This window comes from Solea solea, chromosome 7, assembly GCF_958295425.1.
Source record: "Solea solea chromosome 7, fSolSol10.1, whole genome shotgun sequence".
Classification (NCBI taxonomy): domain Eukaryota; kingdom Metazoa; phylum Chordata; class Actinopteri; order Pleuronectiformes; family Soleidae; genus Solea; species Solea solea.
Window position 1 is genome coordinate 4,677,067 of NC_081140.1, and position 19,893 is coordinate 4,696,959.

General features: G+C 38.7%; 1 protein-coding gene across 1 annotated transcript; it reads left to right on the forward strand.

Moving 5' to 3' along the window:
- Window positions 1–1,618: 1,618 nt before the first annotated feature.
- Window positions 1,619–19,870, forward strand: LOC131462748 (POU domain class 2-associating factor 1). Its single transcript, XM_058634250.1, has 5 exons — window positions 1,619–1,649; window positions 5,903–6,027; window positions 13,760–13,799; window positions 13,930–14,207; window positions 19,180–19,870. Exons 1-5 carry the CDS (start codon window positions 1,634–1,636, stop codon window positions 19,582–19,584), a joined length of 864 nt encoding a protein of 287 aa, XP_058490233.1. The 5' UTR covers window positions 1,619–1,633; the 3' UTR covers window positions 19,585–19,870.
- The last annotated feature ends 23 nt before the right edge of the window (window positions 19,871–19,893 follow it).

The following is a 19,893-nucleotide window of genomic DNA, read 5'->3' on the forward strand; positions in this document are numbered from 1 at the left end:
CTCCCAAGGAAAAAAACATTTTAAAGGCTTATTTTTACAACCTTTTTTGGGAAGGGATTACATTCAGTAGAGTATTGAGGCTTAGAACCTGAAACCTAGACTTTCTCAGCTCTTGTTCCCAATTTTATTTTTTTTATTTTTGCAGTTTGCTCAGTTTGGTGGTGCTCATGTATCTTCAATGTGCTGCAGCTGGGATGATATGGCCTCTAGTTTTGGAACATCTTGTGTGCAGGACCAATCAGCCTCCAGGATTCATCTAGACACACACACTATCAGTTAATCATGCACACCTGCAGCCCATCACACACTGACAGACACACACACACATACACACATGGTGAAAAGAAAAGGAAGGAAAGCAAGTCCATCACAGGGTCACACAGGGACAAACAACCACCCATTGGCACAGCTACAGTCAATTTAAAGTGTCCAATTAAGGAGGAAACTAGAGAACCCAGAGGAACAACACACACAAACATGCAAATTCCATACAGTAAGACCCTTGTTGTGATCGGGTCTGAACCCAGGTCTTTTCGCATCTACATCAACAATGTGGCCTCACATTGCAATTATGATTATATTGTATGACACTAACTTTAACAGCTCACAAGTAAAACTGTATAAAGTCAACGTGTCTTTACATAGATAAGACACTGATATTAAAGACATAGTTCTTAAAGTGTGTTTATGCCATTTCATAAAAGGTTCACATAATACAATCTAATCCACACTATCTTTAGCTGCTTAAATTGATAAAACCAAAAACCTGAACTGTCCCTTTAAGCTTCTAACGTTACTCTGAAATGATTAAACATTTTCTTTAAATTTCATCGAAGTTGATATGGACCGCTGTCACAACGTGGCACCTTCATTACCCACAATGCAACTTGACCGCAGACTGTTTGGTCAGAGATGTGAAATGGGGAGGCGGCTGTAGAGGTCAGGTAAGATACACTCTTACTAGTGAAGTAGCGCTGTTCTTTTGAGTAATTATTACATGAATTGCCAATTACAATTTTTGGTAATCAATAAGTTGTGTGAGCTCATCTTCTTCAATGTGAATGTGATCTGGGATTTGTGGCCAATCCAAGAGATTAGAGGATGGTTCTGATCATGAAAATTGTCTGTAGCCGTCATATCCAACCATTGCTGGGAGATCACAGAAGGAGGTTGATTGTTTCCCTCATACTGTTATGGGTTAGCAAACACTGATATGTGATAAAGTTGCTTCAAATTGAGGATGAAATAACTATTTTTAATTATAAATATTCCCACTTTGAGTTGTTGAGTTTGGTTAAATGTGATTGAGGTTTGCGTCCCAAATACTGTCACTGATTGTCCTGTGTTCACTTGTTATGTATGTGAATGTAACCAATGCCATTTCCCTCTGTGATCTATGTCGTCTTGGTCTGTACCGTTTGATTTTGTGTCTCTTGACTCTTGAACTTGTGATTCCACGTACTTAGCACTAACAGTGAAACTCGATGCATTGGGGAGATTTGTGGTTTATGAAACTGTGACATCCCATGGGGATTGTTCGTCAGCTACACTCTGTTATAAAGCCCAGCAGTCATCGTGCCACTTTGATTTTCTTCAGTTTGAGCGTCCAATACGTATTAACAGGATACACAGTATGCACTGGGAGAAAAGTAAGTACCAACGAATTTACATGAGATAAATTGTGTAACATCTTGCCACTTTCATGCAGATTGTTCAGATATAGGAAGTGCATTTTGATTTCAGTGTGAATCGTTAAAAGTGGGTTGAATGTTTTGCTCTAAAACTTTGTCGTTATTGTTGTTGGGGAAGTTTTATTAGTTATATTTTGAAGAAGTGGAGACAAAATATCAGAATAACAGCCCTGGAATATATTTAACCTTTGAGAAGCTTGAATTGAATTGTTATCCTTATTATAATTATTAATATTATTATTATTGTTATTATTTTGCCAATCATTTAAATACAAATAAAAAAATAAAGAAACAATTTTGACTCAGCTGAAGTTTTGGCCAATTATAACTGATTCATACTGTAAATGTCTTTTTATTTATATTTGGTCAAATGAACGTTTCTGCCACTATTGGATATCATTTTTTTTCTTTTTTTTAATTTCTAACAGAAGGAAATAAAAATGAATGATTACTTTTCCCGGTGTAATCAGTATCAGGATTAGCAGTGAAGCTGCTTTGTCAGACACTTTTTGGAAAGAGGAAGATGGTAATTTGGAAGTTGGCCTCTCACTGCTATTGGCCTGTAATCTTGATATGCAAAATGGTGGGCGACTGCACAGCTGTGACGCTTCCTCTTTTGTGTCCTTCTCGTGGTGCAGCGTGTTATTTGTCTCTGTCTCTGCTCATGTGTGACGAAAACTGAGAACGAAAAACAACAACTTCAGTTTTAATTCAAAAATCATCTTACCACTGCCCGGACCTCACTTTAACACAGTTCTTGCTGATATAAATACACTTGTGATGATAAGAGCCACACCCTGCATCGTTTGTTAACTGGTTGCATGACAAAATCAGTTTGAATGGAAGCCTATGGAAAGATTAACATTTTCCAGAAGAGTCGCTGGTCAATTGGAAGTTTCAGGACTTCTTCAACAGTACAAGAGGTCAATTTTGTAAATGATCTTCCCATTCAGACGAAAATAGACGATAAGACAACCAATATGAGTGGACACCAGTGTGATTGACAGCTGGTAACATACAATCGGAACATAGTTTCATGCCAGTGTATGGGTGACGTTTTCACAAGCATTCATTCACAGTGGTAGTTAGTTAGTTAGTTAGTATGGTTGGGTAGTGAGAGTGAATGGGACTTGTAGGGTGTACAGTTCAATGGATGAACATCTTTTTAAATCTGTGTTGATCTTCAACCAGGTCATACTGACAAACACTAGGGAAGCTGTGTTGGTGCTGACACACTTAGTTAGCATTAGACTTATAGTTTGTCATTTCTACCTCCACGGTTCTCCCAATCAAAACAAGAAGACGTAGTTATGAAGTTATAACTACGGAGCCCCGGACATGACATGGTAAAAAAATAAAATAAATTGTGCCCACGAAATAGCTATAACATCCGCAGAAGTAGGTATATTGTGCGCACGAAATACTAATTAATAATATTATCATTCCTGGACACCTGGGTAAGCAAATCGAGCGGTGCTGTGTTGTTATTGTCGTACCTGCGCCGGTAAAGAAACCAGCCTCTCAATATTCTGTTTAAATGCCTCTCTGTAATAATGGTTCCTTGCAATGACAGGCTTTTCAGAATATCTTTGTAGCTCATTCCCAGCCTAAAATAAAACGATCACGCTATCTCTGTCCATCATGTAGCTTTAGCCACTCTACTGCCTCTACCTTTGACCTTAGAGGAGGTGCGCTCCATTTGCTTACCAAACTGTCCAGGAACGATGATATTCATTAGTATTTTGTGCGCACATTATACCTATACTTTGTAGCCACAAAATAAGTATAACGTGCGCACGTTATACTTATTTTGTGGCACAATTTTTTTGACCATGTCATGTCCAGTGCTCCGTATAAAACTGTTATATATTCATTAATTCATTCATGGTCTACTGCTTCATTCTCCACATGAGGTGGTCCTTGTACCCCACCCTGGACGGGTCACCAGTCCATCGCAGGAAAAACATAGAGACGAACAAGCATTCACAGAGTGTTCAGTTAACCAGTTAACCTTCAGTTAATGTTTTTGGACTGTGGGAGGAAACCACACACATGCCATGGCCCACTGTCATATAAACAGTAGTTGTATAAAAATGTGGTTATGCATGTGTGTGTAAAAGGTGCTTATATTAACCACACACCTGTGAGTAAGTGCTTTTGCCCATTTTTCCAGATTAACTTTCAATATCTGGCAGTTATTCACAATTTACTGCATGTTAAAATAGTGTATTAACAATTTAAAATGAATAAAAACATAAAGTTTTATTGAAAAAACAAAACACCAGATTATGCGTGTTAAATTTGAGCAGTATAAAACAAATTTAAAATAACATTTGTTTGCGTCTTTGTCCTAAACCAGGCCAAAAAAAGGAAACTATGTTCAGGTGTTTTTCCAACTCTCTCCTCTGTGGTGACAAAGACGCTGATTTGCCGGCTTCCTGCAAAAGCACGAGTGAAATGACCGTAATAACCACATGTTGACCTTTGACTTGACACTTCTCAGCTTTCAGAAATCGTTTCATCTGTGATACACTCGTGTTACATAAGCATGTTTTTACTGATGTAACAATCACTCAGTCACTCGTCCTCTAACTCACTCAGCTTTATCCACCACATGAGGCTAAATTTACAGTGTCCAATTTAGATTTAACAATCATGACTGGATTTAATTTCGTTTTTTTGGAGCAGCTGTGCTTTCCCTATGATTTTACGTGCTGTCTTAACCAATCTGTTTCTACTTCTAAGGTGTAAAACTGCTCCATCACCTTCTTCAGAACAAAATCTGTGTTTTCTGTGGACTTGATCTGTATAGATACCTACATTTTTAAAATGTCTAACCTTTTCAACGGGGGACAGACATACATATTCACTGCATATGATCATTTCTTTGACTTTATTAATGATACCTTTGTCCAGAACACTTGTCTGACAGAGGGACAGACCGTATATACAATCCATTAAATTACAAGTCAGGAATTAGGATTGGTAAAGGCTCTGTTTAAGATTCTCTGTCAGTGATTAGGCTCATCACAGAGTTAGACCAAGGATCATTTGTTTCCATTCTGCAGAACACAGGCACAGTGTCAAAGACAGGTTTGTCCTTCATATGTCCATATTTCACATATCACAATTCAAATCAAACTATTAACATATGATTAATATTACAACGCACGCTTGTCCTGGTCTGTCACTTTTGGCTGCAGTAGAATCATGATGTCCTCCCTAAAGTATGACCCTTGTCTGATGTATGCTCTTTCTAAGGCTGCAGAAAGGGATTTTACACTTATATAATCCCACAGTTTGGATAGAATATTCCATTTCTGCCATTAATCCCTCCTACATGTCACACACAGGACCTTTAAACGTTTTGTTACATTAGACGTGACGCACATGTGCTAACCCTAACCACAATCTGTTGATATACAATCTGTTTTACATACAGTGCCAATGTCTTTACTAAAGCTATATGATGATTTGCACTTTGTCATATTCAAGATCGTAGTGTTTTTTTTATTAAGCTTTATTAAGTGTTTGGTCATTAGCTGTTGGGCTTTTGTCCATGATTCTGTGAAGTGCTTTGAGATCATGTATGTTGTGAATTGACATTAATTATGAAATGTGTGTGTAAAAACTGCATTTAAAAAAATAAATAATAATAAAAATATAAAGTATATCTATTTGGGGGGTTTTAGATGATTTTTTTTTTAACAAAAAATACAAACTAACAAAATAAACTAAGAACCACACTAACTGAGTGCTAGTATTCTGTAAGTATTCAGGTTTATTGTAAATAGCTTAAGCTCCATTTGCCCACCCTATATGGTATGACATTCTTCTTCTTCTTTAGTACCTGGGAGGCCAGGTTGTCTTCAGACCAGAAGGTCAGAGTTCAACCCTGACGTTCAACCTCTGACCCTCCTCTGCAAGACAATTAAACCCAAATTGCTCCTGGTTGCGTAAACACAGACAAAAAGTAATAAAGCACAGAAATAAAGACTTGGATCACTTCTGTGATCTTTTTTTTAATGTAGTTTTATCGTTATTATTATCTTCATCAGCAGGTGGACTACAATTTCCCATGCTGAATTTTCCAGCCATCATTCCTTTCATTTCCTTGACAAAGGTCTCATAAACTCCATGAGCCGACTCCAGAGATTGCCTAAGGACAGCAAATAACAGCCGTATATTCATCTCTGTTTCTTTTCTTGCAGCTCCACCATCTACTCTGGCCAGGTCCAGGCCTTATCAAGGTGTCAGGGTCAGAGACCCAGTTAAAGAGCTGCTGAGGAGGAAGAGGAGCCTGGAGCTGCACAGCACCAAAACAGCACCTTCTTTGGTGAGGTCAAATGATTACGATGGTGCTTTGTGCAGGCTTTGTGTTTGAAAAACGAAATTACAAAAATCTTAATCTTAATCTTAATCTCTTAAATGCAGAGAGTGGCAACCGCTAAAGGGTGAAGCCACAAGAAGAAGAAGAACATTTAAATGTCTTAAATTTGATATCCTTAAAATGATAATATTGCCTTTATGAAGTAAAGTTAACTGCAGCGTAGGACTGGAACGACAGGATTATATTGTGCATTGTGACAAAAGCCAATCACAATTAGATGATAGTGGATAGTGGCTTTCCAATTATCCCAGGACCTCATGACTTATAATGATCTTAATTAAGATTTGTGTTTTACACCTTGAAGGTCCATTGTGCTAAATTTAGGAGGGTTTATTACGACTCATAATTATGTTTGTATAAGTGTCTTAGAATGGGAATGATTAGGTTTTAGCTTAGAGCCTTGCTTTTCACATTTTGAAGCAGACTCTTACAACATAAACAAAGAAGAACAGCATCCTTCCTAGGCAGAGGTGAACATAGGAATCCTCAGTTTGATACTGTCTTAGCATAGATGTCACTAATTCTTACACACACTCATTTCAAAATTAAAGGTAAAGCGATTTTAGTTTATTTCAGACACATGTTTAGAAGATTTTGAATGCATTTTTGTACAATTTGTATTGCAATATCGTAAATCATGGGTACTGTCATCAGGATGATAGTCCCACACTTACAGTATTACTAGTATAGATTTGCAAAGATCACACTGCAACAGAAGTACACACATGAATTCAGTGACTAAAACTGCAAACAGTGAAGAGGCGTCAGAATCCTCCCTTTTCTAGAGAAAACTCTTTATCTCAGAAACTCGAAACCATAAAACCGTATCGCCCCTACAATAAACAAATAAGCAGCGCAGGATTTATTAGAGCTGTCAAAGTAAACAGTTTCGTCTCATTACCTGCATCATATTTGACTGATTTTGTCAACAAGTCTGTATTTCTGATTTGGTCTGGTCTTTTTGTGTTTGGTCTTTGCACATCCTGTTATATGTTGTAGTGACTGTTACTCACACAGATGTCATATGTCGACATGACGGCCATATTTGTCCAGTCAAGACAAGATTACAATCAAATAGAAGTCATCACCGTTTTTTTCTGACGTTTACTCTTCACAAATGATTCTAGGTCCTGAAACACGTCTCCAGTTACTCATTATTCATCATTCATTTTTGTATCGTTTTGATCGATAGGCTGTGAACACTGTTTGTATTGAAATAAGCAACATTTTCAGCTGTGTTCTTCGTCCTGTCCCATTTCCAATAACGCTCCCTTCGTGGCGTTCCACAGGCCGTCATGCTTCACTCATCTGAACAGTCATAACTACGAGCTGATTCACTGATCTCCCACTGCAGACATCAAAAGAACGCATGCTTTAGTTCACAGACGTAATGACGGATGAGCTGAAACTGCATTAAGCAAGACTGTTGTGTGTGTGTGTGTGTGTGAGAGAGAGGTCAGTTTTCACAGAAGGAACGTTCTGAGCTGAAAGAAAAGGGGTCTGCATGGGGAGAGGAGCCAGAGCCAGGGGGAGATTTTGTCCTTACATAATCCAGGTGTTTTTCCATGACAGTTACAACCATCCCCTCCATGGCTCCAGGGCTGGGCACACAGCCCTTTATGCAAAATAACTTGCAGTCGTGCCAGAGCTCCCTCTCACATGCTATTTAGTAGATCTTCCACTGCAGTAGAAGATGGACATGACACACACACACACACATGCACCTCGTCGCCTCATATACTCCCTGCTATAAGAGAGAAAAACCTGAAACGTGACAGAGGACTGTGTGTGCAGTAGTTACTAGCTATCAACCGCTGAGCTTGGAGTGTCCTCGTGGTCTTTACTTTCCAAGAATACAAAAATACGCGTCCTTCATATGCTGAAAATCTAAAATGCCTCACTTTAAGTGTTTGCTGTCACTATGAAGCAATCACAAGACATTCTAGGAATCCACTGTGCTTAGCCAAGAAATACAAAGAGCTGCAGCACTTAACCCTCCATGAATGGCTTTTTCTTTACACTTAAACTTTAAATGGCTTATAGAAAGAAATCCTAATCTGTAATAAATAAAAAAATGAAAAATGCCTGCAGACAGTAGCTTTTTACCCTTGCACGGAGCCAAGCTCACTGTTTCTACTCTGCATGCCAAGCTAACTGCCTGCAGCGTCATGTTTAGCTACAGAAATGAGAGTGCCGCACATAACCATCCATAAGATGCATAACATTTTTTACATTTAGGGACATACGGCTTAAAGCAGGGGTGTCAAACTCAAATAATGACCTGAGGGCCAGTGAGCGGCGAGTTGAGTCAAGTGTTGGCCAGTCCAGAGAAAAAAACGTGTGTGTGTGTGTGTGTGTGTGTGTGTGGGGGGGGGGGGTTGTGCACACAATATTCCACCAAGATATCAATCAAGATTATGAGGAAATTTTACAGACTTTCAAAATAAAAGTGCCAGTTTTGATTTGGAAATATGTGTACTTCACAATAAAAACATTTTTTCTAATAATCAAAAACAAATAAACAAATATACAATTAAGTAAATAATAATGTGGACAACCATAATTAAACATAAAAACACCAAACAAGTATTAGTAGTATTATATTCTGTCAATATTTAAAGGAAGAGGCAGTTGTGGTGAATATTTTCATTATAACATATTAAGTGGTGGACCCCCACCCGCCAGTTTGACAACTCTGGCTTAAAGAAACTGTCTAAAATGTACAATTACCTATTTAAATTTGTTTTATTCTTTGTGTTTCATGTCCCGGTATAAGTATGTGTCGTTAAACATGTTTGTTTTGATTATTTCTCTTTGTTTAATGAATTCATTCATTTGTTCCATGAGGCTATAGTCGACGCTGCATGTCTCAGTTTGTGGTTGCTTATAATTACAGATGTGACTGGCATTGTTTAGGCACAACATGTGAACGACTCCGAAGAGAAAATCCTACTTTATTTATTTATTGTCTTTTTGACTTTAAATGGGAACTGAGAGCTATTCAGGACAATGTTTACTGACATAATGAGATCATGAGAGACTATAGGCTGGAATTTCTCATAGATTCACGTACAAACTGTTCTTAACCTGTAGAGTTGCCCCCCATGGGTCATTCAAGAGAATACAGTTTTCAGACACTTCTGCATTGCATTGCACTTTCTTCTTCAATCTATGGTTTTAAAAGAAGACCATTTTATGAGTCAACACTTAAAACGAATCAAGACGTGTTTGTGCAAACAACTGCAGTTATTTTCGTCTTAAGTGATTTGTGATTGTTGTATGGCATCATTACCTGCTGCCATAGTAACACTAATATCATCTATCTATCTCCCCCTTGATCTAAAAACCGAGCTCACTCAAATGTAGTTGTGGTTTCTTTCACTCATGTTAATGTAACCCATGCATTTTAAACAATCGTCACCTTTCTGATGAACAAATAGTCCCAGTGAGTATAGTCGAAACAAATTGCTGTATGTTGGGAGCTATGCAAAACTAAACTGGCCCTTTAATGCATGTAAACCCCCCTTAAATCAGAGGGTGTGCCACTTTCACTGATTGCAGAGCTTTAAGAAAGAGCAGCGTGCTGTCATAATGAACAATAGATTATTAGTTCAGCAAAGCTTTGGTTTGTAAATCTGCCATGTTGAAATGTCAACACACTCACGCAGCACTGTCCTCACCACAGTGGGTGTTGGGTTTATAAGTGTCTCAGGCTACTTATGAGGACCAAATCTAGACCTGCTGGTTCGTTTTCTTAACACATACATGAACAAAAACATGTTCTACACCCTCACACAAAGTGGATTCTTCTGAATCCACTTTGATTATAGTGATTTTACATCACAGGACATAGGAGTTAGATAAGATTAGATACTTTATTATCTGTACCCAAAAGTGACCCAAAAGTGAAAAGCTCCAAGAATCATATATTGTAAGTTAGCAGCCAACATAAACAACCTAAATAACCTCGCTTCTATAAAGAACAGCTGTTACTCTGAACAAGAACTTGAAAACAATATAAATGCATTATTGAAATGAACCAGCTACATTAAGTCACTCAAATCAACTTCCTGTCTTATCCTTAACATGGACAGTCAAATTAAAATATCTACATTTATTCTACATTTTGTCTTGCACTACAATTTTGGCTCTATTTTTTTTGTTCATTCTATTTTATTTGACTGGGTTGATTTATATTATCTGTCCTTTAACTATTGCAACATGTGAATTTCCCCAGTGTGGGATCAATAAAGTCTGATCTAATCTAATCTAATCTAATCTAAATAATGCAGGTACAATCTGTACAGTCCCAATCACCTTGCATTTTTGTATTCATATGAAGTCATCACCATGTTTCAAAGAAAGTATTTTTTACAGTATTTTGATATAAAATATATAAATATATATGAAAATATAAAAATATAAAATATGAAGACACTTTCATCATCTCAAAAAAATACAAACATTTCGAAAATAATTAGAAATACAGAAATGCTGCCCATCCCTGTCTATATTATTGGGCTCATATGTATTATTTCCTTATAAACCAGGAGCTCCTGTGTCCCTGCAAGTTAAATGTTTGGTTTTCTTCCATTGACCTTGGTGTGGGAGAGAGAGCAGCTTATAAACTACAGTTTTCAGTCATAAAAGGCTGTTTAATGGAAGATAAAGGTGAACACTTTTACTCAGTGAACCTTTTAAGTGGCGTGTTAAGAATATACAGTATTTGACATTTTACATTGCTCTTAGATAGACTCTCGGGACACTGAAGTTTGTATTGTTATGTTTTTACTTCATTGTTCTATAACTGTTATATAACTACGTCCCCCGCCCCCCACAAATATCTGCTGCAGTGTTTTAATGTAACATAAGTACAAATACTTTGTTACTGTACTTAAGTGCAAAATTCACATATCTGCACTTTTCTTTGTTTATTATTTTTCTTTATATAAAAAATATATTTCTTTATATTATCTTTACTCCAATACATTTTCCACAACTATATTTGTTACTCATTACTACCAAATAAAATCAGAAGAAGAAGAAGAGTTAGTGGCGTAGTTAGTCATGCCCCGTGTGCCCCCACATGTCACATTACTGTTCCTATCATGGAGGGCTTCTTCTCAAGCACAAGATGGACTGTTCAGCAGATCTAATGGATTGGCTGAATTCCTTCCCAATGTTTACAAGCTTCCCTTGAAGCTGACCCCTTGTCTACCTGCCTCATCTTCTTCTGAAAAACACCTTGATGATGTCAGCTCATAAACTGCCCTCATGTCAGCTGAAGGTGTAGTTTGTCCATATAACTCACAGGGAGGCTGACAGTACTATGAGAGGATTGCTATAGTTTAAATTGAATTTTCTTGAAGTTTAGTTTGACGTTTAGTTGAACAAGGTCAAGGTAATACTTTTACTTCTGAGTACAATAAATATGCCACATACTTTTACTCAAGCAATATTGTCAAAGGGGACTTCACCTTCTACCAAAGTATCCCTTTTAGATACTTGTTAAATTTTGAACTGTGTTTGTTTTCAAGCCTTCCACTAAAATGAACCTAAGTAACAGATTTAGCATTCAGCGCAGCTACAAGTAACAAAAAATCAGTTTGGACAAGTCAAAATGTCCTCATTTTTTAACAATTAGTCCGGATGCCATTAAAGCAATTTATGGGGGGGCAGTTGCCTGCCTTTAGCATAATGTGGAAGTAAAGCCCTCAGAGATGTAAAACTAACCAGCTCTCATACCGGCACAGTCTCTCAGGCACCTGACAGCTCATGTGTGCACATGTCGGCTGAGTGCTGGCAGCATAATCAGCAGTCTTTCACTGCTGCTCGTGTCAAGCTCCACCCAAACACTGACACAAGCTGTCAGTGCTCTCACTGCCTCTGCTTCCTCTGTCATTATCTCTGACACTGTAACTGTGGATGCTGCACTACCCTGAACTTCACAGTCTAATATTAACTCCTCCTTACAGTGACAATGCAGAGTAGTACTTTCCATATGTCGATCTTTGCATACGTCTTTCTAGGAAGAGATTAGACCCATGTGGTTATGCATGGTGAACTTCTGGGTGGGCAACATCCACAAAGAGAGAGGGTGACTGCGCCGAGTCATGAAGCTTAAAGACCTGAATGCAACTGCTGACATACAAGATGTCAGACAAATCCATGAAAGCGTTAAAAGACCAAAACAGAACATTCAAAGCATTGGGGATTTGGGGATTGTATTCTTGTATTCAGCTTCAGATTCAGACAACTCTATTGATCCCCGAGGGGCGATTGCTTTGCAGCTCACTGCATCACATTCAGACCTAACCCAGTCTTCATTAACCATCAGTAGCACAGATTAAGTATGGTAGCAGTGATCAATAGTAAAATATCAATAAAATGATCAATAATGCATGTCTAGGTTTAAAATGCTAGTGCGACCTGAAGGCTACGGCCATGTGCTGGGGTTGGCTGACAATGGAGGTGGTCTTCCTTCCCAGACTGTTTTTATACTTAAAAGTTAGCCCAAATAAAATGAAAAGGTTAAAAGTCTCTCAATAAAAGAACAATAAAAATTGGTTAAAATCAACTTGCAAAAATTAAGAGCTTAGCTTCCTTAGCAGGTAAATACTCTGCTGACCACGGACGCAGTGTTAAAATAAAATTGAAACTTGCAGTCAAATAAAGTGAATAAAGTTATTTATGTGATTCAACAAGCTCCACCTCTTTTTCACCTTCACATAAAGTTGAGGAATCTGGAGCGTTAAATCAAGGTATACATGTTCTGTCCGTGTTATATTGTCAGACAGAGGCAGGGGCCATGCATGAAACTATGCAAGTGAATACAAATGACAAAATATCACACAAGGTCAGGCAAATATTAATATAAGTTAACAGTAAAAAGAAATTGCAGATTTTACATTACATTGTTTAGGATTGACAGATGAAGACTACTTTGACAAGGCTTTTAAGTTAAATTAAATTAAATGAAACGTCAATACTTTGCTTACTTTGCTTAGTTGATGCTTGAAAAAAGCTACTTTTCAACCTAGAAAAACTAGTTCTTATACTTCTCACTTGATTTGTAATGTCACTAAACATTATTCTGAAGAAATAACGGTCTCAGTTGCTAGTTCACTTCTTCTTCAATAGAAACATGACGTCAATTTTGTAAACTATGTTCCAATTTAGTAGAAAATAGATGATAAAGTATGACACCACATAGGCCTGACAGCTAGCGCCAAAACAGAACAATACTAGTCACTGTACATAATAAGGCAGAAACCTTTACAATATTAAAGAGAGAAGAGAAATCCAATAGGTGCCTGGTTGCAGGTGTACTTTTGTTACCTGTTACCTGTAACTGCAGGACTACGTCCATTCATTACTATATATGTAGTCTGTATCTTAATCCTGGATCTCACTTAAATCCAGCTACCAGTCTAAACAAATAGTACCAACATCCTTATAGTTGTTACAATCTCTGTGATAAAGATGAATGTACATTCACACAAACACAGCATGTACATGCATGATGTCAACTCAGCGGCTGCTCCCACCTGGACTTGATCAGTACAAGTGTAAATACTGCATATTTATATGTCAACATGTTGTCGTTTGGTAACACGTGATTATGGCTCTCCAAGCGTCGTTGACATACACACTGTGCATCATCTTTTGTCTTTTTCAGGACGAGGTTCAACGCAACAACCAGTCCACATCCGCACAAGGTAAATGTATCACTGATAACCTGGAGTGAACACATGCAGTACATGTACCTGAGCCGAACCCCTGTAAGTGAAGCGTGTGTGTGTGCCCCTGTGGGTGTTTGCAATGACTCGGCTTCTCTTTGAACTCCAGCCATCTTTGGCTCCGGTGCTGCCGGCAGCACCACAGCTGAGCTGCCAGCTGCAGCTGAAGATGGACCGCAGCAGTGCACGGGATGGAAAACTCCATCCACGGCCACCGGTGCTGCCATGACAACGTGGTCGTCACATGAATACTGCCAGCAAGAACCCTCGGCCCAGACTCTGGCCTACCCAGCCACCAGCCTCACTGCTGACTTGTACATGCAGACTCTGTGCCCCAGCTACACCATGCTGACCTACACACACACACCACTGCTCACCAACTTCGGGGTGAGTATTAAGCCTTGTGCAACATGCTTTTGTCATAATTCCTTTGTATCACAATATTTGGGTGCTGGTACGATTTGTATTGCAATTTTCTCGATTGAAAGATCAAATTCTTGAGACACTTACCTGCAAGTGATGTTTGAGAATGTACTGCACATTCTTCTGGTTTCTACTGCACCCTCACTCGCACATTTTTACTTTACTCAAACAAAGACTAAATAACAATGATTAAGATCTCCTCGACTGGCAAATGCCGACAATACTAACCATACACAGATAGTTAGCGTTGTTTCATATATGTTTATACTTAAGAACTGGAGGAGTGGATGGAATCCAGTTGTGCAGCATTATTATTATTATTAGTAGTAGTAGGTATAAAAAGAAACACTGAACAACCCACTCACATAGACGTTTCTATACAGATTAACTGCAGCAGCATATTCATGAGTTTTGTTGTAAATGTACTTGGTGTAAACAATAAAGAGGTGTTATTTTATTGGATGACAGGAAAGTGTAGCAGAGACTCCTTACAGACATGTTCTCCACACAGTGAACAGACAATGACTGCAAGCATTATCTGGAGTTCTCAGTTCCAACATGACAAACACATCAGGGTAAATCCTGATGTGTTTTTGTTTTTTTTGGCTTTTCCATTAGGGTTAGTAGCCAGTGTTTTTGCTCTGGTGAGGTTCCAAGTGATACTAAAAAGTGACAGCACTGCTGACAATCATGAGCCGAATCACAACCTGTTTAGCTGTATTTCAGTTCAGTGACTGTGAACAAATGTGTGCATGATACCAAACCGAGTAGAGTCGAGTAGTGCTAGAACTGTGTAATGGAAAAGCACCAACAATTGTGGAGCCCCTAATGGCCATTTAACAGAAAACACATTACAGACACTTCCACGTACACTTGAATCTCCAAAGAATTCATCCGTTTTATCTTTTTTCTATGGTTGTTGTTAGAAGCAAGAAGAAGCAGGTTGCTCTATTCTTTGTCGGTAAGAAACGAAACCCCTGTATTTCTTTAAACTTTAAATGGGCAATACGAATAATATGGCAATATGAAAAGATACATTTTAAATAAACTGGCTGTACCATTGTTATTAGTGAAGCCAGTATTTCAGTTAAAAATACGTCATTGACTTGAGTGGACTAAACACTTAATCATCACTTAATACAATACATTTCTTACATAGCCACTATAAATGTATAAATATGCTAAACTCACTAGAAAGATCAGCTGCGTTGGGGAAAACAAATTCCTGATATGTTTCACATATCAACACACTGGGGATTTGTCAAATAGGAAGTCGTTTGAATTTTATACAAATACACATAGTATAGCTACTTATCGTATTTATACAAAACATAAACCAGGAAAATGTATTTGTTGTTGCAGTTAAGTTGTAAAGAAATGTCATTTCTGGGACACCTATGGCCATTTACTGTTCCTTTTGAGTTTAGTCTCCTTGGCAACTGTAACTCTTAATTCCACCGTGCTAGATTCCCATTAGATGACACTTACTAATTTGCTGGATGACAGAAATGCAGAAGAAAAGTGTCCCAAACTCTTTCCTCTCCTGTCCTGCACCTGCAGAATTGTCTTGTGTCGACACGGTCGTATTTTGTGTCCTTTTAGATGATTTATCTTCAACGGTCAGAGTCTCTGGAATGTTTCAACTGTGGTACTCATCACCTCTCAGTAAAAGTACCCTATGCAATTATACAATTTAATTTAATTTTGTCAACAACATAATTGAACCCCTCCATCATCATTTGACTGAAAGGTGAACTGAGCAGTAAAAAAAAGCCTTTTCTTGCCAAAGAGGGAAATATGTACCTGGATGTTTAAAAATCTTGCCTGAAGCTAGATTAACTGTATTGAGACTGCACATCTATCAGTGATACTAACTTCTACATTCAAACCCACCCTGATTACATACCTGGAGTGAACACACAGTTTAGGTGCAGGAACAGTGGGCAGCACACATCTGCACCTGCGGAGCAATGGGGGGGTTGTGTAGCTTGCTCAGGGGCACCGCAGCCCTTTAAACCGGCAACCCAACATACCGTGCTGACAAAATCTAACTGAATTTCTAAACTGTCTTCAGCAGAATTGCAGGTTTTTGTTAGAACAGCACAGAAACCACTGATCGCAGTTGCTCAGCTGGTCTGGATCAGTCAAACTCTATCTGAACCAGGCTGCATGACATCACAGCAAAGCTTATGACAGCGATTACAACTTCCAATACTGTTGGTGACTCTCTGACATATTATGTATAAAAGACTATTCCATCCCCACTCTGCACCTCAACCGGAAGCAGGAAATATTCACATTTAAAAAGCTGAAAAATCTGAAATTTGTAGTAACCATGTAGTTGACGATTAATTTAGTAATCCATTCATAATCAATTAATAGAATAGCCTTAGACTATATACTGCACTACAATCGCTTGGCCTGTAGTTAAGTGCAACAAAAGAATACATGTTTGCATTTTATGTTTTTTAACAGCAGACATTTTTTTAACGTGGAATAGTTTTATGTGTCAACAGATTCTTTGTCAGAGCGGCTCATAATGTTGTGAACATCTTTCTTTCATCGTTAACCGAAACTATACAAACTACAGCTGCTGTTTTCACTGTTTCCAGTTTTAAACACCGCCTGTCAAACCCACACTGAGGAGATCATATGATCATATGTACAAGTGATCATATGTACAAGTGTAAATACTGCGTATACATAACCACACAGATAAGGTGTGGGATGAGTAAAACATCATTTGATATACTGTAATCACCGCCCATCTTCAGACATCCTAACCTCACGCTACCTTTGTTTTGGGAACATGTTTTATCTTTTTTGTTGAACTCTGTACATTACGTTAAGATTTCTTGCAAAGCTTGAACTGTCTTGAACTGTAAATGATTAGCTCACACTAAAATTAACCCAGGTATACCATGGTTAGTTTTAACCTGCTGACAAAGGGGGCAATTATCATAATTTACACCATCATCATGGTGCTCAGCGAATATCACAGTGATTGCTATTTCATATCTTATACTTTGATTTCTGTTTTAATCAATCTTTTGATTGATCCAAGGGGGGAAAAAAGGAATGCTGTATCAAGCATACATGTCTATGCTTATGGGCAAAAGATAAATGCATGACATAGTGTTGCACTAGATATGATGCAGGCATTTGTCTTCCCACCAATACTGATTGGAGCTGAAGCTGATAAATACCCTCATTATATGACCCGGGAGTGAATGCATATTAAACATGTTCCCAATGGTCAAAAAAACATTTAAAACGGGTTTAAACACTCCCTGCTGACAGTCGCACAGTGTATGACTCAAATCTTAACAACAAGCTAAGTGTATGCTGCTGAATAAAGTCACGGAAAAATGGCAGAGAAAGGGCAATAAAATCCCCAGTTCCACTACAGACAATCATCTCATAATATAGCCTGCCATCTTTAGCTTTTCCACACTAACACATCTGAGCTTTAGTGGATGTGATTGGTGGAACATGTTGAGCGATGTGATCTGACAGGAGCCGTTACACTCAACCTATTGGGGTTTTCCCTTCAATTATAAAGCATAACCTGTCCTCCAACTGAAACGCAACTATGGGTCATTTTTCCAACCCCTGAAACCTAACTATGGGTCGTTTTTTCCAACCCCTGAAACGTAACTATGGGTCATTTTTCCAACCCCTGAAACGTAACTATGGGTCGTTTTTTCCAACCCCTGAAACGTAACCATGGGTCGTTTTTCCAACCCCTGAAACGTAACTATGGTCATTTTTCCAACCCCTGAAACGTAACTATGGGTCATTTTTCCAACCCCTGAAACGTAACCATGGGTCGTTTTTCCAACCCCTGAAACGTAACCATGGGTCGTTTTTCCAACCCCTGAAACGTAACTATGGGTCATTTTTCCAACCCCTGAAACGTAACTATAGGTCATTTTTCCAACCCCTGAAACGTAACCATGGGTCATTTTTCCAACCCCTGAAACGTAACCATGGGTCGTTTTTCCAACCCCTGAAACGTAACTATTGGTCGTTTTTCCAACCCCTGAAACGTAACTATAGGTCGTTTTTTCAACCCCTGAAACGTAACTATGGGTCGTTTTGGGCACTGGTTTTGAAAACGTAGACATAGGTTGTAATTCCTGCATACGACCTATATGTACTGGAGGACAGTTTCATAAAGCAGCACCGACACTGGCTTTTCTCAAAGGAAAATGTCTTTTTATTCTTCTACTGCTGTGAGGGCTGGAGATTTGGCTCATGGAGTTCTTTCCCAAGTACTTTTTGAAGCACCTGCCCTTCTGCAAAATTGTTCAGTGTCATGTTATTTGCAGTGGTTCTTTCAGTAAATTGGCTGTAAAATCGTTGGCTTAGTCCAGTCTAACCAGTGGGAGTTTCTGAGGGCTGTGTTTTCTTTTCAGTTGATCAGATTCAGATCCAAATTTTTATATGTGTGTATGTGCTGAATGCTGTCTTTGGCTGGCACCAGCAGCGTGCACCAGTGTTAAACCTACAACAATCCAATCCTAGAGTCACTCACTCCTTGCCTTGGTCCCCGTTACTATTGTTCCACACCAGCACCAATCTAGTTTTGCCTCAAATAGTTGATGTCATTTCAGAAATGTTGACATGGCACAAAAAACAACTTTCCAAAAATGTTACATTCAAGCACTTTTTGAACACAATGAATAAATGCAACATTTTCCATGTAGTGAAATGAAGTAAAACAGCAGCTGGGAACTGTTTTTCATCTTAGCAGCTCATCTGTGTGCGTGCACAGTGGGCCTAAACATGGCTTTACGATGACATTTGTATTTATATCTGTCCCCACTTTCACAGTGTTATTCTATTGGCTTAAAAGAGACAGAGAGAGCCTGTATTCATTGAAAAATTATGATTTGATTGAGAGGTTGTTTTTGCTTCATTCTGATCTGTCCAGACCATACCAGTGGCCCCAGCACCTGCCTCCCTCCCTCAGATGGAGCTCCAAGACTCAGGGTTGACCTATCTCCCTTGGGCGCAGCCTCTTACCACCATATCTACTGTGCCCACCGCGGGGGTCCAGTTCGCTCCCGGCACTGCAGCAGCCCTGTCCACCCCCCCTCTGATGCAGATGCCTTTGTCCATGTCGTTGACCACCATGATCCCTCAGCTGGAGCCTCATGGTCCAGACCTTCATCCTCACATCCTTGACCTGCCACAGCGTTCAGAACTGGATGAAGATGCTGGGATAGAGCCGGGATCACCAAACCTACTGGACAAACTTCTGGAGGATCAGAAAGAAGATGGAGAGGAGGAGAGCAAAGACTCATACAGTAGCTCACTCTTCATACCCAATGTCTAAAAGAACCAGTTATTTCTTCTGTACAGAGCAGTATCAGTATTTACTTTACTCTTCTGGTTTTTCTCAGGGGGCCTTTTTTTAACAGACCTTAAGTGACTTATTCACAATTATTATAACATTAAAGGCACAGTGAAGTGTGACTGTATGATATACTGACACATGTTCAGTGTTGCGTGACAGCTTGAGACATGGACGTTTGCTCTCACTGAAAATGAAATCTAATTCTAGCCACTCAACAAAAAGTTCACACAATCAAAGCCTGCTTTAATGAATGCTGTTTGATCTGGTCTTTTCCAACCGGAAACTGAC

Bases quoted from the DNA above. Each gene is read 5' to 3' on its own strand.
- LOC131462748 (XM_058634250.1), top strand. The intron at 13,800-13,929 runs GTAAATGTATCA...TTTGAACTCCAG, and splicing joins CCAGTCCACATCCGCACAAG to CCATCTTTGGCTCCGGTGCT. The intron at 14,208-19,179 runs GTGAGTATTAAG...TGATCTGTCCAG, and splicing joins CACTGCTCACCAACTTCGGG to ACCATACCAGTGGCCCCAGC.